We start from the raw sequence: 13,664 nt of genomic DNA on the forward strand, positions 1-13,664 counted from the left end.
TTACCCGCTTTCAGACCGACAGAAAAAAGCCGCTCATCTTTGCCTGACTGGAGATCCCAGCTCACAGACGACACAGAGGAGTATTTCAAACCATTGCTTAAAAAAAAGGAGGCGCAACTTCGAAAAAAAGCAGTCTCCCACAAACTCATACACCCCGTTCTCCACCCTTACCTTAATAGTTCCGTCCATTTTGCGCAATTTTCAGCGGACCCGGACGATACCCCAAACATGACACGCTCCTGAATTAATTCCAGTCCCCGGTATGTGGCGGAGAGAAAGAGACACTTTTACCGGATTGCGTTTTTTCTTTCCTCTAAATTTGGGAAGTGAAGTCACCACTGTTGAGAAGGTTGAGAAGGAAGCTGTGTGTCACCAAAAGCCCTGCCTTCAAAAAAGCAGGATACTGTCCCAGAGAGATAAGCAGGGAAAACAATTGAGTGTTCGCTCCGCTGTTATGTTTTTCTGGTCGGAAATATTTACAGGATGGCTGCCTGCGTTGTGCACAGCCATTGCTGTGTAGCCTGCAGTAAAATTGTGTTGTGTGTTTTGCTTTCCCAGTAATGCCACAGATGGTGTGGAATGGTTTACTATTTCTCCGGCTTATGAATTATTCCTGCTCATATTTGACTGAGATTTTGTGGAAAGAGGTTTTACTGTCGCCGGACAATCTAAGTTATGCGATTGCATGTTTTAGAGCGCTTTTGGTTAACGCCTACACTTCAGACTTACATCTGGCCACTACCTCCGATTCTCTATAAATCAGCCTATTCTCTCTTTAAAAAAAATAAAAAATAAAATAATGTTTATTATATACATAGTTAAAGTGATACATTAAATAAACATTGTCTTTGAACCTAGACAGATGTTGGACACATCTGACTAGGTTCGATGTAGCTCTAAATCAAATAAGGAGAGCAACCTGAACACCTCTGAGAGGAATTGTTGTAAACTCTTTTTTTTCTATGAAGCCTTTTGTGGATTTCTTTTTTCCCTGAGACACCATTAATAAAATCCAAGCATTTAGCTCCAACCGCACTATAATCTAAGGGTCTGGGCTACACGTGTGCGTCTGCTGTTCAGCACAGGGCTAAAAGGATGAAGCTCAGAATGCATCAACATAAGCCCACTAAAAAGGATTATTATTATTATTCGATATATTTACGTTTTTGTCAATTTAATCATAGCTTTTTAAACTTCAAACTTTCTGTTTTACTCCATGTTTGCTTAAGTCTAAAAAAGAAACCCCAGATCCCCACCCCCACATATATTTCCTCTTCTTTTACCCCACGAAATTCCTCCTCATCAATTTAGACCCAATTTCAGGCACATGCTAGACGAGTAACCAGGTCTGAATATGACCAGACTAATAACACTACATTTGGTAATTCTGAAAGACGGGACACATTTACATCCAACAAAACGGGTAACTAACTTTAGAAGCCTTTAAAATGTTCACCTTAACCAAGGTTCCGCAATTGCAGGAGTCTGAGTACAAAATAAAATAAAATGAGAGACTTTCTTTGCTAAACTGAATGCACCTGGTTACAGTGTAATTAAGATAATAATGATTATGAATATTCTTGTGATTTTGAGGGGTGGTTTCGCTTTGAGGATCGGCCTCAGTGTGCACAAAAAAGAAGCTGGGAGCTGCTGCCAGCGAAGACTGGCAGCAGGGCCGGCCTGTCTGCTCTCGGCTTGGGGGTCTGGTGAAGCTGTGGGCCCCCACCCTTGGGACCACCACATCTGGATCCTGCTAAGGGTCAAGGCTTCTCCTGCCTGAGGCCAGTTCAGACTCGTGTAATTAAGGGAGACACCTTGTTTAACTCTTCAGTGACTGGCTTGGGTTGTTTTTTGTTATTCTTATACATTCCAAAGTCTAAGGTTTTCAATTTTTTGTTGTTGGGAGACTGGTGATAAAGGGGGGAAATTAAAGAAGTACTTAAGCTGCGACCTTGAGCAAGTGACTTACTATAAGGTTTTATGATCAGCAATAAAGAAACAGATCTCTTCAAACACTCCATCCCACCAGTGTGTGATGTGCATCTTTGGATTTATGTCACTTTCCATTAATAAAAATACACTCATCCCGCTGTGGTGCCAAAATCAGTTTAGGTAACATAAATAAACGAAATATCTTTGGAAACAGAGCTGCAAATTTCCAGGACATTATCAAATGATGCAACCCCCCCCCCCCCCCCCCCCCCCCCTCCTGCTTAAAGAAAAGAAAATATGTGATTTTGGAAGTTAACATGTCCTTCTGATTCAAGGCCATAACCTACCTGCCACTCTGATTTATCAAGAAGACTGGGGGGTTGGTGGTGGCAGAATCTACATAGATCATAATGAATACTGTGGTAACAAACATTTTGGAAGGCCAATAAACAAATGCAAGTTGGTTTACACAGCGAACCACAGAACATCTGGCTTGACGCTGGAACTAGACAGCCAGACATTTCTTCTTACACCACGAGCCAGTAGCTCCTCTGTCTCTCCGCTGGGGCAACGAGCCAGAGGTGGGCGGACACTATGGTGAGTTTATGTTCTGCAGCTTTTCAATTGTTAGGCCCATCCTTTTTCTTTAGCTTATAGAAGGATCTGCTGAGATTTGTCTTATGTAAATCTGATTTACAGTTAGTTAATGAGTTCAATTGAGTAATATGGTTATGGGGCGAAGACAAACAGTCTGTGAAAGGAGTGATAAATATATATCACTCCATTATATATATATATATATATATATATATATATATATATATATATATATATATATATATATATATATATATATATATATATATATATATATAATGGAGTGATATATATATAAGATTATTCTTTAACAATTTTTAAACACGAGTTCGCTACTCTTTGCCCAATGGTGTGCACCTTTGGCTATTCTTGAAGTGGGAAATACGTAAAGCGGGCCACTGAGTGTTGTGAGAAACACAACTGTTCTCAGAGTCCCGGTCCATGCGAGTCTGTTGGGGTTGCTGCTTATTAGAATGCAGACTTGTATTCAGATCATTCCTTCTCTGGGGCTAAAAGACAGCTCGAGTCAAAATACTGAGGGCAAAAAGTGGAGTCTGCAGCACATATAAGCACGAACTGTCTGGCCCCTCGCTCTAGGCCATAATTAATTTGAGATTTATTTTTATTGGAGAGTTCCAGTCTCGCCTGGCCTTAACCAAACAAAACCAAATGCTTGGCCGTGGATCCGCTTGAATGGGGAATATTTCTTTTTAAATTTTCTATTGAGGCGTGCCACATTCAGACCAACATCTCTTTGAGTGCGAGTGAGCCAGTGAGTGCTGGACTTGCACGCAAAAAAAAAAGAAAAAAAAGAAAAAAAAGGCACAGGCTAACCCTCAACCCAAACAGGAGAATAGTAACTGTCATTCAACAAAGACTGGGATTAAAGCAAACGTAAGCAACCCGGGCTGCAAACTATAAGAGGCGAGCAAAATTGAAAGTTAACTCCCGATATCAACTTTTCTCCCTCACTGATCTCCTCTGTCTCACTCCCTCTTCTATATATATATATATAAAATTTAATTTTAATTTTTTTTCTGAGGGAGCAGAAAGACTCTTTTAAATGCGTATTTTCTCCTTAAACATTCCCTGCTATTTAACTCTTTCACAACAAATCCGGAATTGTTCTGAGCCCCGAAACGCAGGATCTCTCAGCAGTGGCACAAACGCCGTTCCTGGATGAAAGGAGCCCTTATTCAAAAGGGAACGGGTCTTCAAAACATTAACAAGAAGCCCGTGGGAAAAAAAAATACCTTGATTATGAAGATATTACAGCAATTTTGCTCCTGCACAATGACTTATTTTAATGAGGCGCAATCCAGGCAATCAGACCCGTGCAGATTATTTTGATGGATTTGGGAGTGAACGTCACGCAGCCACCCAAGTTTACTTACACTTGTTGACATCTTCTAGTCTTACACACACACACACACACACACACACACACACACACACACACACACACACACACACACACACACACACACGTTGCAATAAAGAGAAACACTTAATGGTTTCAGCCACAGACATGCGGCTGTAGCAGTTGCAGGTAGTCACGCCGAGCCATGTGTGACGTGATGCAGGTTTATGTGAAAACCAGATGTGCGCTGTTTGCTTTATTTACATTTTTAGGACCAAGAGAAAGAGAGACTCAGAGAGAGAGGGAGAGAGAAGTTCGTGACGTCAGACATGTTTATGACCCGTAATAGCAGCATTTTTGGAGTAAAGAGGGAAAAAAAGTTGAGTCGAGTTTGGTAAATCACACAGACCACAGATCCACACTTCAGCACTGACTTGACAGTGTAAACATGTAGGCTTTTTCCACGCGAAGAAAAATAAAATGCCCCCCGGTAGGTACTCAGGCTACAGGTGTCAGACTTAGAAAATAATACAAAAAATAAGTAGCATTTAAAAATTTCAACAGGCGCATAAAATCAGCATAAAAAAAGCCCATTTTGGCAACAGGCGGGGGTAGAAACACTGGTTTTAAATACAAATAAAGACAGTGGTTTGCTAAAGGTTTTAACATTCAGTATCATTTCACTGTGCGCAGTCTTCAATGAAAGGACCCCAAATTGTCCCTCAAACATTACCTGATCCAAGAGACGGTGGTGTCTTACCTTGACGTAAGACGACGTGTCAGGGACAGTTTGAAACATGTCTACTTGACAGAGACAGGCCCAAGGGTGCTCAGTGTCCAATGGGCCCTGAGAAAAAGGAAAAGAAGACAAACAATTATCGAGATTTCTTTCACCATTATTTATTGATTTTATTATTTCATTTAAACGTTATTTACACTTGCTGAACTGCAAACATCCACAGAGTACCGCGTGTTTTCACGTGTTTTGAGAAGTCCGGCGTAGTGCACACATGGGTTACCACTTCCACCAAAATAAAGAGAAAGTCAAATTTGCTTAATGGCCCCCGTGCACGTCAGACTCCACGCATAATGGCTGGATTCATTCATAAAGCTCTCATTTTTTTTTCACCAGTGGTCAGCGGTATTAGATACGGGTACCTTTTAATTACCGCTGTCCATAGCTGACATTCAGAAACACCATTAGACGGAAATTACACCACTGACCTACTGCTAACATGGATGAATTACTTCATGTCGCCCAATAGGAGTTGGGCAGAAAAAAGAAAAAAGAAAAAGGAGGGCCCCATCCCAACCCCCATCACGTTTTCCCCCTAAAGCTTACCACATATTGAAACACTTTTCGCTTTAATAAGTGCAGCTTACAAAGTCTAGGGTGAAAGGGCACTTAGAGGACGGTGTTTTTTAGTCCATTCCCTCCCTCTGCAATTATTAGGAAGGCAACGGCACACGGCACCAGAAATGGCTCTTGTGCTACGTGATAAAGCAAATAAATGTATATGGACTTGCAGGACGCACCATTAAAGCTTAACATATTTTAACAAGGCGTACGGGACATCGTCGTCCTGTTCAGCAGCTATGCTGCGATGTGTCATGATTAGAAGCATGCAGTCGTGGCCATATTTTGATAATCGATTTTTTTCCCCCTGCTGTACACATTTTTATTTTTGATGCTGACTCCAGACCACGAGCCTTTGGCATCTTGTAGAAAACACCTGTCAAAAAATCCAAGAAAAAAAAACATGTTTATACCAGAGAGTCACAGCAACACAAGCTCTCTCTATGTGCAGCGCAATTTCGAGTCTCTTTTTCGTGCCTCGTGATAAATTGACCAAGGAAGAGTGCATTATACATGAACGTGGCACGGTTTTAAATCCCTTTATTTTGAAGTTTGTTTTTTTTCTTTCGATTCCTTCGGGCAAAAGCAGAGCTCGCCTCATAAAGTTCCCCAAATGCATCCAATTTCTACGCGGTAAAAAGACCATAGGATACAGCATCTGCAGCCAATTAGGCAGAGGAGGACTGGTGAATAACGGCGTGAACCTTCCTCCGAGACAGCCCCGTGGGCCGAGACCCCTCTAGTGTTACATTTTAAGCATCTTACCTTGCTGTTATCCATCACAAACGAGAGCCAACTGATTTTCGGCTAATACGCATTCCATTTTGTTTGTCTTACCTTCCCCAAAGTTAGACTGTGAAGAAGTGGCTTGACAAAAGATTATCAGGTTATTGCTTTTCGATATAATTCGACCCTTAAGTGGGAAAAATAAAAGTCTGATGCAACGATACACGAAGATTAGCGCAACTATTAAGATGTAGCTGCTGCAGTTTCATTTCACTTTTGGAGTCATTCCGAAACGTCCACTCTCGCTCGAGGTGCAAACTCTACATCCGTTTACGACGTGACTGGGCATCAATAAAAGCAATAAAACAAGCAGAAGTGATTTATTATCCTCCCGCATTCTCACCCACGCTGTGCACAGTTTACACGACTCCGTATTTTGAGGATTATTTTTCCTCACTCACCTGTCGTTGTTGTGCCAGACGCTTGATCTCTCTTTCTTGCTTTCCTTTTTCCGATTGCAGCTAATCACTCCCCCAATTTTAAATAATTAGTCCCGTCCAGGCAAAACCGTTTTCCGAATGATGATGACAGTGAGTTATTTTGAAAGGGGCAAAAAGGAGCGCCGGCTGTATGAATGGAAATGTTAGAGAGATTGAAAAGCCGCGACCAATGAGCAGAGAGAGAAAAACCTCCCCTCGCCCGGCGGTGTGAGGCCACTGAACCATGAAATAAGGGAGAAGCAGAGAGAGGGAAAGAGCGTCATAAAGGTGATTTATAAAGCCTGTTGTTGAAAGAAAGTGTCGATATATTTTTTAAGTGCAAAAAAAAAAAAAGATATTTTGAGCAGCTTTATTATTTATTACAACGAGCAGGCAAATATCAGACAGATGGCACATTGGGCAAACTTCAAAAAGAAACCAGAGCCACCTTTTGTGTTCAACAAACTTGTTGTTACCTATCCAGAATAAAGTTGTAAACAAAGTTCGTTCGTGGGTGTAATTAAAACATAAAGCAATTTATATGACAGATACTGAGCAAGCCTAAAAGTGTTATCCACAAGAAACTGACTTAGTGAGGAAATCTCCCTCTGCCACGCAAACAAGCACCCCCTCCAGTTATTAATACTGATGCTAATATTAATAATCAATTATCTCTCAGGAGTAGCTTTTCCGTTCATGTTCCTCTCTGTCCTCACGGTGACAGTCCCCGCAGGAATAAAACAGCAAAACGAGTTCCTTTTCCTGCATCTGACCCCACTCGCTTCACTAAATTCATTTCCTTCACGTCTCTGCCCTCATCTTCGACTCGTAGTCCTCCAAAGGGTGTGGGGGCAATTCACGGTGAGGAAAGTCGCCCAACCATAGCATTTTATAGCCTCATCAAGGTTGCTATTTCACGCAGGGCAACCAAAGTGAAACAGAGAAGTTGGTTGTAACTTGTTGCGTGCGAGAGCCTATAAGATATGCTTAAAATGAGTGTGAAATGTTGGATCTGATGCGGCTTTTTTAAGACCTCTCATACTTTGTAACATACTTACATACTTGTCAGAGCAGAGCTGTAATGTCCGCCTCCATAGCCTACTTTTGTGATGGGATTGCTTCAGGCTATAAAACGAGGTCAAGAAAATAAATACATTTATGTTTTTTTCTGACACATGTCTTTAATGACAGGCGTCCGAAAACAGTCTTAAAACGCTAAGATATGGCCTACCGAGCGCCTTCACTCATTCTTTTACAGTGATGGGGTCATCTGGTAAAAAGGTCGTCTTTCATCACCGGCTAGACCTTCTGTTTGTTGCACCGTTTCCTAATGCAGTGATTAAGAACAACAACGCTGATAATAGTGTTCCCAGCATGAAACAATTGGCGGAAATCCCAACATCCTTTTTACTGAAAAATGGCATTCATGCGCCTGCTTTGTTGCCTTCCTCAGGGTACAGCAGAAGACTTTTCTAACACATTTGAACAGCAGCTACTACAGTTTTACAAAAGAAATAGACAAAAAACAACAACAACAACAACAACGAAGACAGAGTATATGTTCATCTATATGCTGCACAGTGCAGGGTTTTATTAACATCCAGCTGTCTCAGTCCAAAGAAAGCCCAGGCTTTTATTTATTTTTGTTCACTCTCAAATCAACACTGAATGCCTCCCATATTTACTGAAATCTAATTTTTGTGAACAACAGGAAACAGAAGTTGTCATATATTAACACTGGGGGACAGTTTTACACCTATAGTGTTGCGCTATCTTGCACTTTTCACTGTTGTTGTTTTTTTGGGGGGGTTTCCCTGAGACTGATAGTAAATGTGTAATGTGGCTCATTATGCCTCCTGCTAATGGTCCAGGCAAACATGCTGGCAGCTTTATGTGTCTTGTTTTAATATTGTTTAGCATCTAAGCCCTAATGTTGCAAACAGAATCTCATTGTGTGCTTAAGCAAGCAGACGTAACCCCTCTCTGCCGCCGGTGCCGAGCAATCTGCCATCAGCAGTTTTGCCACAAGCAGTCGACTGCTAGTCCTCGCTCTGCACTGCTATGTTAACATTTGAGAGCGCCTCTTCTCTTGGGATTCACAACAGAAACACTTTTATTTGAGATGATGCGGGCAAACCTGCAGACATCTGTGATTGCATCGCTCAGAGTAAATGAAGCTCCTCGCTCTGAACTGTAATGAGTTATTTATTTAGCTGAAGAGGCTACTGAGAGATGATCTGAAGATGGAGATTATTGGTCCAATCCAAACCTTTCTTTTGTAGCTCCTGGGGGAGAGAGAAAATGGCAGTGTGGCACCAGGGAAGGCAGGGCAGAACCTCAAATGTTTTCACGCAAGCTCCCAGGCACTTATGATCCAGACGTGGAACGGTGCTTTTGCACTGGGCTCATGTTCAAAAGAGTGAAAGCCACTATATGTATCTTGTGTATGTGTGTGTATGCCTGTGTGTGTGTGAGTACGCTGAACAACAGCAAGGAGATGGCAAAATGTAAAAAGTGACAGATGAGGTTCTTTTGGGAAGACTTCAACCATCTACCCTCTCTGAATTCTCGAATAAAACAAGCTGAAGGAAGGAGAAAGTAAAAGTTTCTTTTCAGCTGCTTGCAAGGGCAAAGACACTAAACCAGCACCAGAGTGTGGAGTGAAAACAACAAAGAAACAATCACAAAGCTGCATTCTGTAGGTCCATAGCAGACAGCAGCCCACTTCTGTGCACGTGTGTGTAGTGATAATTAGAGAGGGGAAGTATTAAATTAAAGCAAAGCAGTCATTTTATGAGCCAAGCATTTATGAAGGTAATAGCGTCCCTATAAATCAACGACCTCCCGATGTCTCTTAATGTGTTTCCCCTTCGTCAGGTCCGGAGAAAAGCACTGATACTTCAACTATTTGACCCCCACCTGTTCAGTCTTGGTATTTTCGCTCCTGGGAATAATGCTGAGACCAGAGCTTGGGAGTGGTGTTGAGACAAAACGCACGCTGCCACTTCACACAGTGTGTTCTGGTATGTCTTTAATCAAAAGAAGAGTGGTCGGTGTCTTTTTGTGAGACACCTTGTCCACATAATTGCTTTCCCCAACACCACAAATTGGTCTGAATTCACAGTTCAGCCGTAAGTGTTGGCACACCCTGCCTCTATAGTCCAGACAGGACATGGGAAACCAAGGTGCTCGCTTTACATTTTAAATCAGTCTCACTTGCCAAGGGGGGAGTCATCCCTACACGAACAACACGAGGCTGAAATAAAGCCCCAGAAAATGACTGCTCCTGTGGAAAAAAAAAAACAGTTGGGAGAGTGAGAGCAGGAGGAAAGCAGTGCCATTTAGAAAGCCTAAATCATCCCCTGAACTATAAATCCTGTGACCACTCATCATTCAGCAGCATTTTAAAAACCCCTTAAAGAAAAACACTGAGTGAAATGAATATGCTGTCACCTCTCATTTGGGTCTGGCCCACTAGCTCAATAAGAAAAGTGTTGTTCCCTGGAAGGCTGCTAGTCTGAGCTGAGCTCTCAGGTTTAGGGTTTGCCCCTGTCCCTCATTCTCAATGCTTTGAGGCCCAAGTCTCTCTCGTTCCTCCCCCACGTCCCCCCAGACATGTCTGACAGGCTGAACTCGATGTGGGCTGCTCACCAGACTACAAAAATCATTCATCTGTGGCTTCAGACGGTCAAATCTGGATCTAATAAAGGGAGCCTGCCTATTGATCCTATTTACAAGGGACGGCAGTGCAAACTCTTACCACTTGGGGGCTCTGTAGCTCAAGTTTGTGACGGCTTCTTGATCACTCTGGTACAGTTGCTCATCATAGGAGATAGGAAGGGCGAAATCTTCTAAGTAAACTGATGTGATTTGTTATTGAAACAGCATCTATTCCTGTCTTAATAACTTTTTTCACATTGATTTTCTTTTAAATGTCTTTTATCTAAAGGCAGCATTTTATATAAGTGTGTTAGCACAGATAAAAAAGAGATATTGACATCTGCAAGATAAGACATTCCTGTTCTGGACTATTTGAAGCTTTAAAAACAGAACTTGTGGGGTTATTGAATCCAAAGATAACAACAGTCTCCTCCTTTTCCAGCCATGACACAAACAACCACGTAGAATCAAAAATAAATAAAATAACCCATGAGTGTATTATGTATCGATAATGTCGTTTCCAGGTCGTTTCATTCTAAATATTAGGAGAGAAGCAGAGTGAAGGCACGGGGAAAATCCTCACACTGACAGAAAAGCCAGAAGAAGCATCTAAGAATGAAATGGGACGCATGGAGAATGAGTCAGAGCTACTTTCAGGGTTGTGTTTACGTGTCGGTGAGGGCACTACCCCAAACGCCTAGGCAAAACCACAGCATTCCATGTAAGTCTTAAAGAGACAGAGCGACGCTGTCATCGTGGGTATCTGGGGCGTAAAGCGTTAACATATGGAGAGGGCTATTTGAGACAGCTGGTGAGAGGCGCAGAATCAGTAGGTGGCTATGCCAGCACTACGATGGCATTCAAGTTGGGTGTCAGGTAATCTCTGAGAAAGTGCAGATTTATGCATTTTTTAAAATTTCACATTAGTTTCACTAAAATTGGACTCTTTTTTTCTTTTTGATTGAAATCCAAACAGACTTGTGGCTTGTGTCTTGCTACAGCTAAAAAAGAAAAAGGGGACAAAAACACAGGTTACTGTGGCTACATTTCGGAGACACTACAGAGGGCAGAGTTGAGCCGTGAAACAAGTGCGAGGAGAGGAGAGCTCCACACACGAGCAGAGGCAGGCTTGTGTTTGAAACTTTTTCTGTATCAATCACAAAGATTTGATTTAAGATTTGCCAAAAAAAATAATAAATAAAAAAAAAAAAATACCAGAAGGTCAACTACACAACCAGTATTTCTGCCTTGCTAGCACTGCCATGCTAGTCCCTGATGTTACACAGGTTTCCAGAGGTTTCTAGGTAGGTGAACTGAGGTGTATTCTTGTATCTAGTTTGTAGTTTTAGCTAAAATCCTTCACAACGTGGCAAAACTGGCGCATACAAGAAGCTAGTATTAATTCTGAAAGTGTCTTCACTCAACATACAGACAGCAGAGTGGCTTGAGAAGTCTGAAGATGACAGGCCCAGTTTACATGCAGAGGAAAAAAAAGCTCACTGCTAGGAAGAGCACAAACCAAGACGAGAAAACGAGAGAACGGTGTAGGTGTGAGGAGAGAGGTGAGAGAGCGGTAATGGTGTTAATGTTGACAATCGGTTACAGAGAGGGCGAGAGAAAAAGAAAGTGTGTTGGTTCAAGGGCGTTTTGCAGAGAGGGGTAACTGGGAGGGAACGAGAGGATGCAGAGAAGGAAATGAATGGAAGTGAGGGGGGGCAAAAAGAGAAACAGTCTGTTTCCTCACTTAAAATCCAGGGCACAATATGGAAATCCTTAAACCGTCAACGGTGCTCTAAAAATAGCCCCCTTTTTCTGCACAGTAAGAGTTGGAAGTGGGAGTAGGAGTAGGAATGAGTGAGGTGAGGGTGAGCGGTGGCGTCTGGCAGTTGGAAATGGTAGAAACAAAGAAACACCAACCTGCAAGACAGCTGTGAAAAGCAGTGGGTCAGAGAATAAGAGGCCTCAGATAGAGAGAGAGACTAAGTGTGCAGGACTGAAAGAGTGAAAGTGGATGAGAGACGACCCCGATTGAGATGAAAGACTTCCCTGTAAAACTCTCTTTGGTTCTGGAAATAGTCAAGTGAAATTGGCTGGGATCAAACCATTGCTTACCTGTGGCATACAAGGAACTTGGTGAAATTAGCAAGTTTTGTTTTAACTGAGAGAATTAATGACACCTGTGTTTCTGATTTACATCACACATTCAGGGAAGGACTGAAAACAGCACAGAACCCCTTGAAAACGAGCCACTGAAAAGCAGCTCTTTCTTTGCTCTCATCACCCTGATAACCCCTCCTCTGCAGGTTACTCCACAGCCCATCACTGGCTAAATATATGCTGAACAGAAATGCTACTAGTGGCTGCATTATTATCAGTATTAAGACTCTAATGAGGATTTTGTGGTCAAAAAGTGGCCACAAAATACAAAGGTAGATTTGCAGACTCAGTTACCTAACAGATGGAAGCAGATGGTTATCTACAACATGACATTTCCTTTGGTGACTAAGCCCATGCTGTTTTACATGTGCTTAGTCACACACGTAAAATAGCATTTCAGAGACAACATTTCAGAGACACTTTGACAGCCATCATGACCCTTAACATGGCTTCACAGCCTTGCCCATTGTAACGCAGCACTATGATACAGCATAATATGAGGCTTTTAATGTCACAGCTTTCCTCTTAAATCAGATGGAAGCTGGTTAATGGTCCCATATCCCTGATTGGGTTGCTTTGCCTTGATATACACTAATATACAATGCATAGTGTTGCACTCATAAACAGCTCAGGACGAATGTGCAAATCTCAAGTTATCGGATGAAAATCGTGTAATCTCTCTGTGTTTATTTCTGGTAGCACTGAGCACCAAATTCCAACCCACGTTCTCATATTAAGATAATCATTAATAACATTAGTAATAAATATTATCATTAAATTTTTTACAGACAGGCAATTTTCCTGGTTCTTGTAACTGTGCTGTGATCATACACTTTGATCCAGTGGTAATTAATAATTACAGATATATTTCTAATCGTTATTTCCTCTGCCAAATTTAAAAAAAAGAAAAAGTTTTTAAAATATAGAAGAAATATTTTTGAACTGACAGTATGTATAAATACCAGTATGGTTTCGTAACAAATCATAGAACTGGAACAGCTCTTACCAAAGTCATCAGTGACCTGAAGAGCAACAGTGATTCACAGAGTTTCATTCTGACTTCTGCTTGATCTCACTGTTGCCTTCGACTCTGCTGATCTTGACATTTTAATTCAAAGGCTTCATGATTCAGTCAGGTTCTCGACCGCTTTCATACCTAAAGGGCAGCGGTTTTTATGTTTCAATAAGTAGTTTTAGAACTGCGCAAATAAAACAGGTGTTCCTCAAGGGTCTTCTCTTCGTTCATTGCTCTTTAACTTTTACAAGCTATTGCTTGGTACTGTAATATATAAAAACATCTCCTTTCACTCTTATGCAGATGATATACAGTTGTACCTATTATTTTGCTCTCAAGATCTATAAACTCCGCTGATGACACTAACTGCTGGATGACTAG

General features: G+C 41.6%; 1 protein-coding gene across 5 annotated transcripts in view; it reads right to left on the reverse strand.

The window, feature by feature from the left end:
• The window catches only part of fli1 (Fli-1 proto-oncogene, ETS transcription factor), a 30,531-nt gene extending 23,865 nt beyond the window's left edge, over positions 1-6,666 (reverse strand). For 2 of the 5 annotated variants that reach the window (XM_082501769.1, XM_082501768.1), the window contains exons 1-2: positions 6,434-6,666; positions 4,650-4,736 (exon numbers count right to left, since the gene is read on the reverse strand). In XM_082501769.1, coding sequence (XP_082357895.1) covers positions 4,650-4,688 — 39 coding nt within the window. In that variant the 5' untranslated portion in view covers positions 4,689-4,736; positions 6,434-6,666. Of the gene's footprint in view, positions 1-4; positions 108-171; positions 398-4,649; positions 4,737-6,433 lie in introns of those variants that run through there. The other 3 variants (XM_082501771.1, XM_082501770.1, XM_082501772.1) reach the window with 3 other exon arrangements.
• Positions 6,667-13,664: the final 6,998 nt, after the last annotated feature.

Source organism: Aulonocara stuartgranti, assembly GCF_965226115.1.
Source record: "Aulonocara stuartgranti genome assembly, chromosome: 14".
Taxonomy (NCBI): domain Eukaryota; kingdom Metazoa; phylum Chordata; class Actinopteri; order Cichliformes; family Cichlidae; genus Aulonocara; species Aulonocara stuartgranti.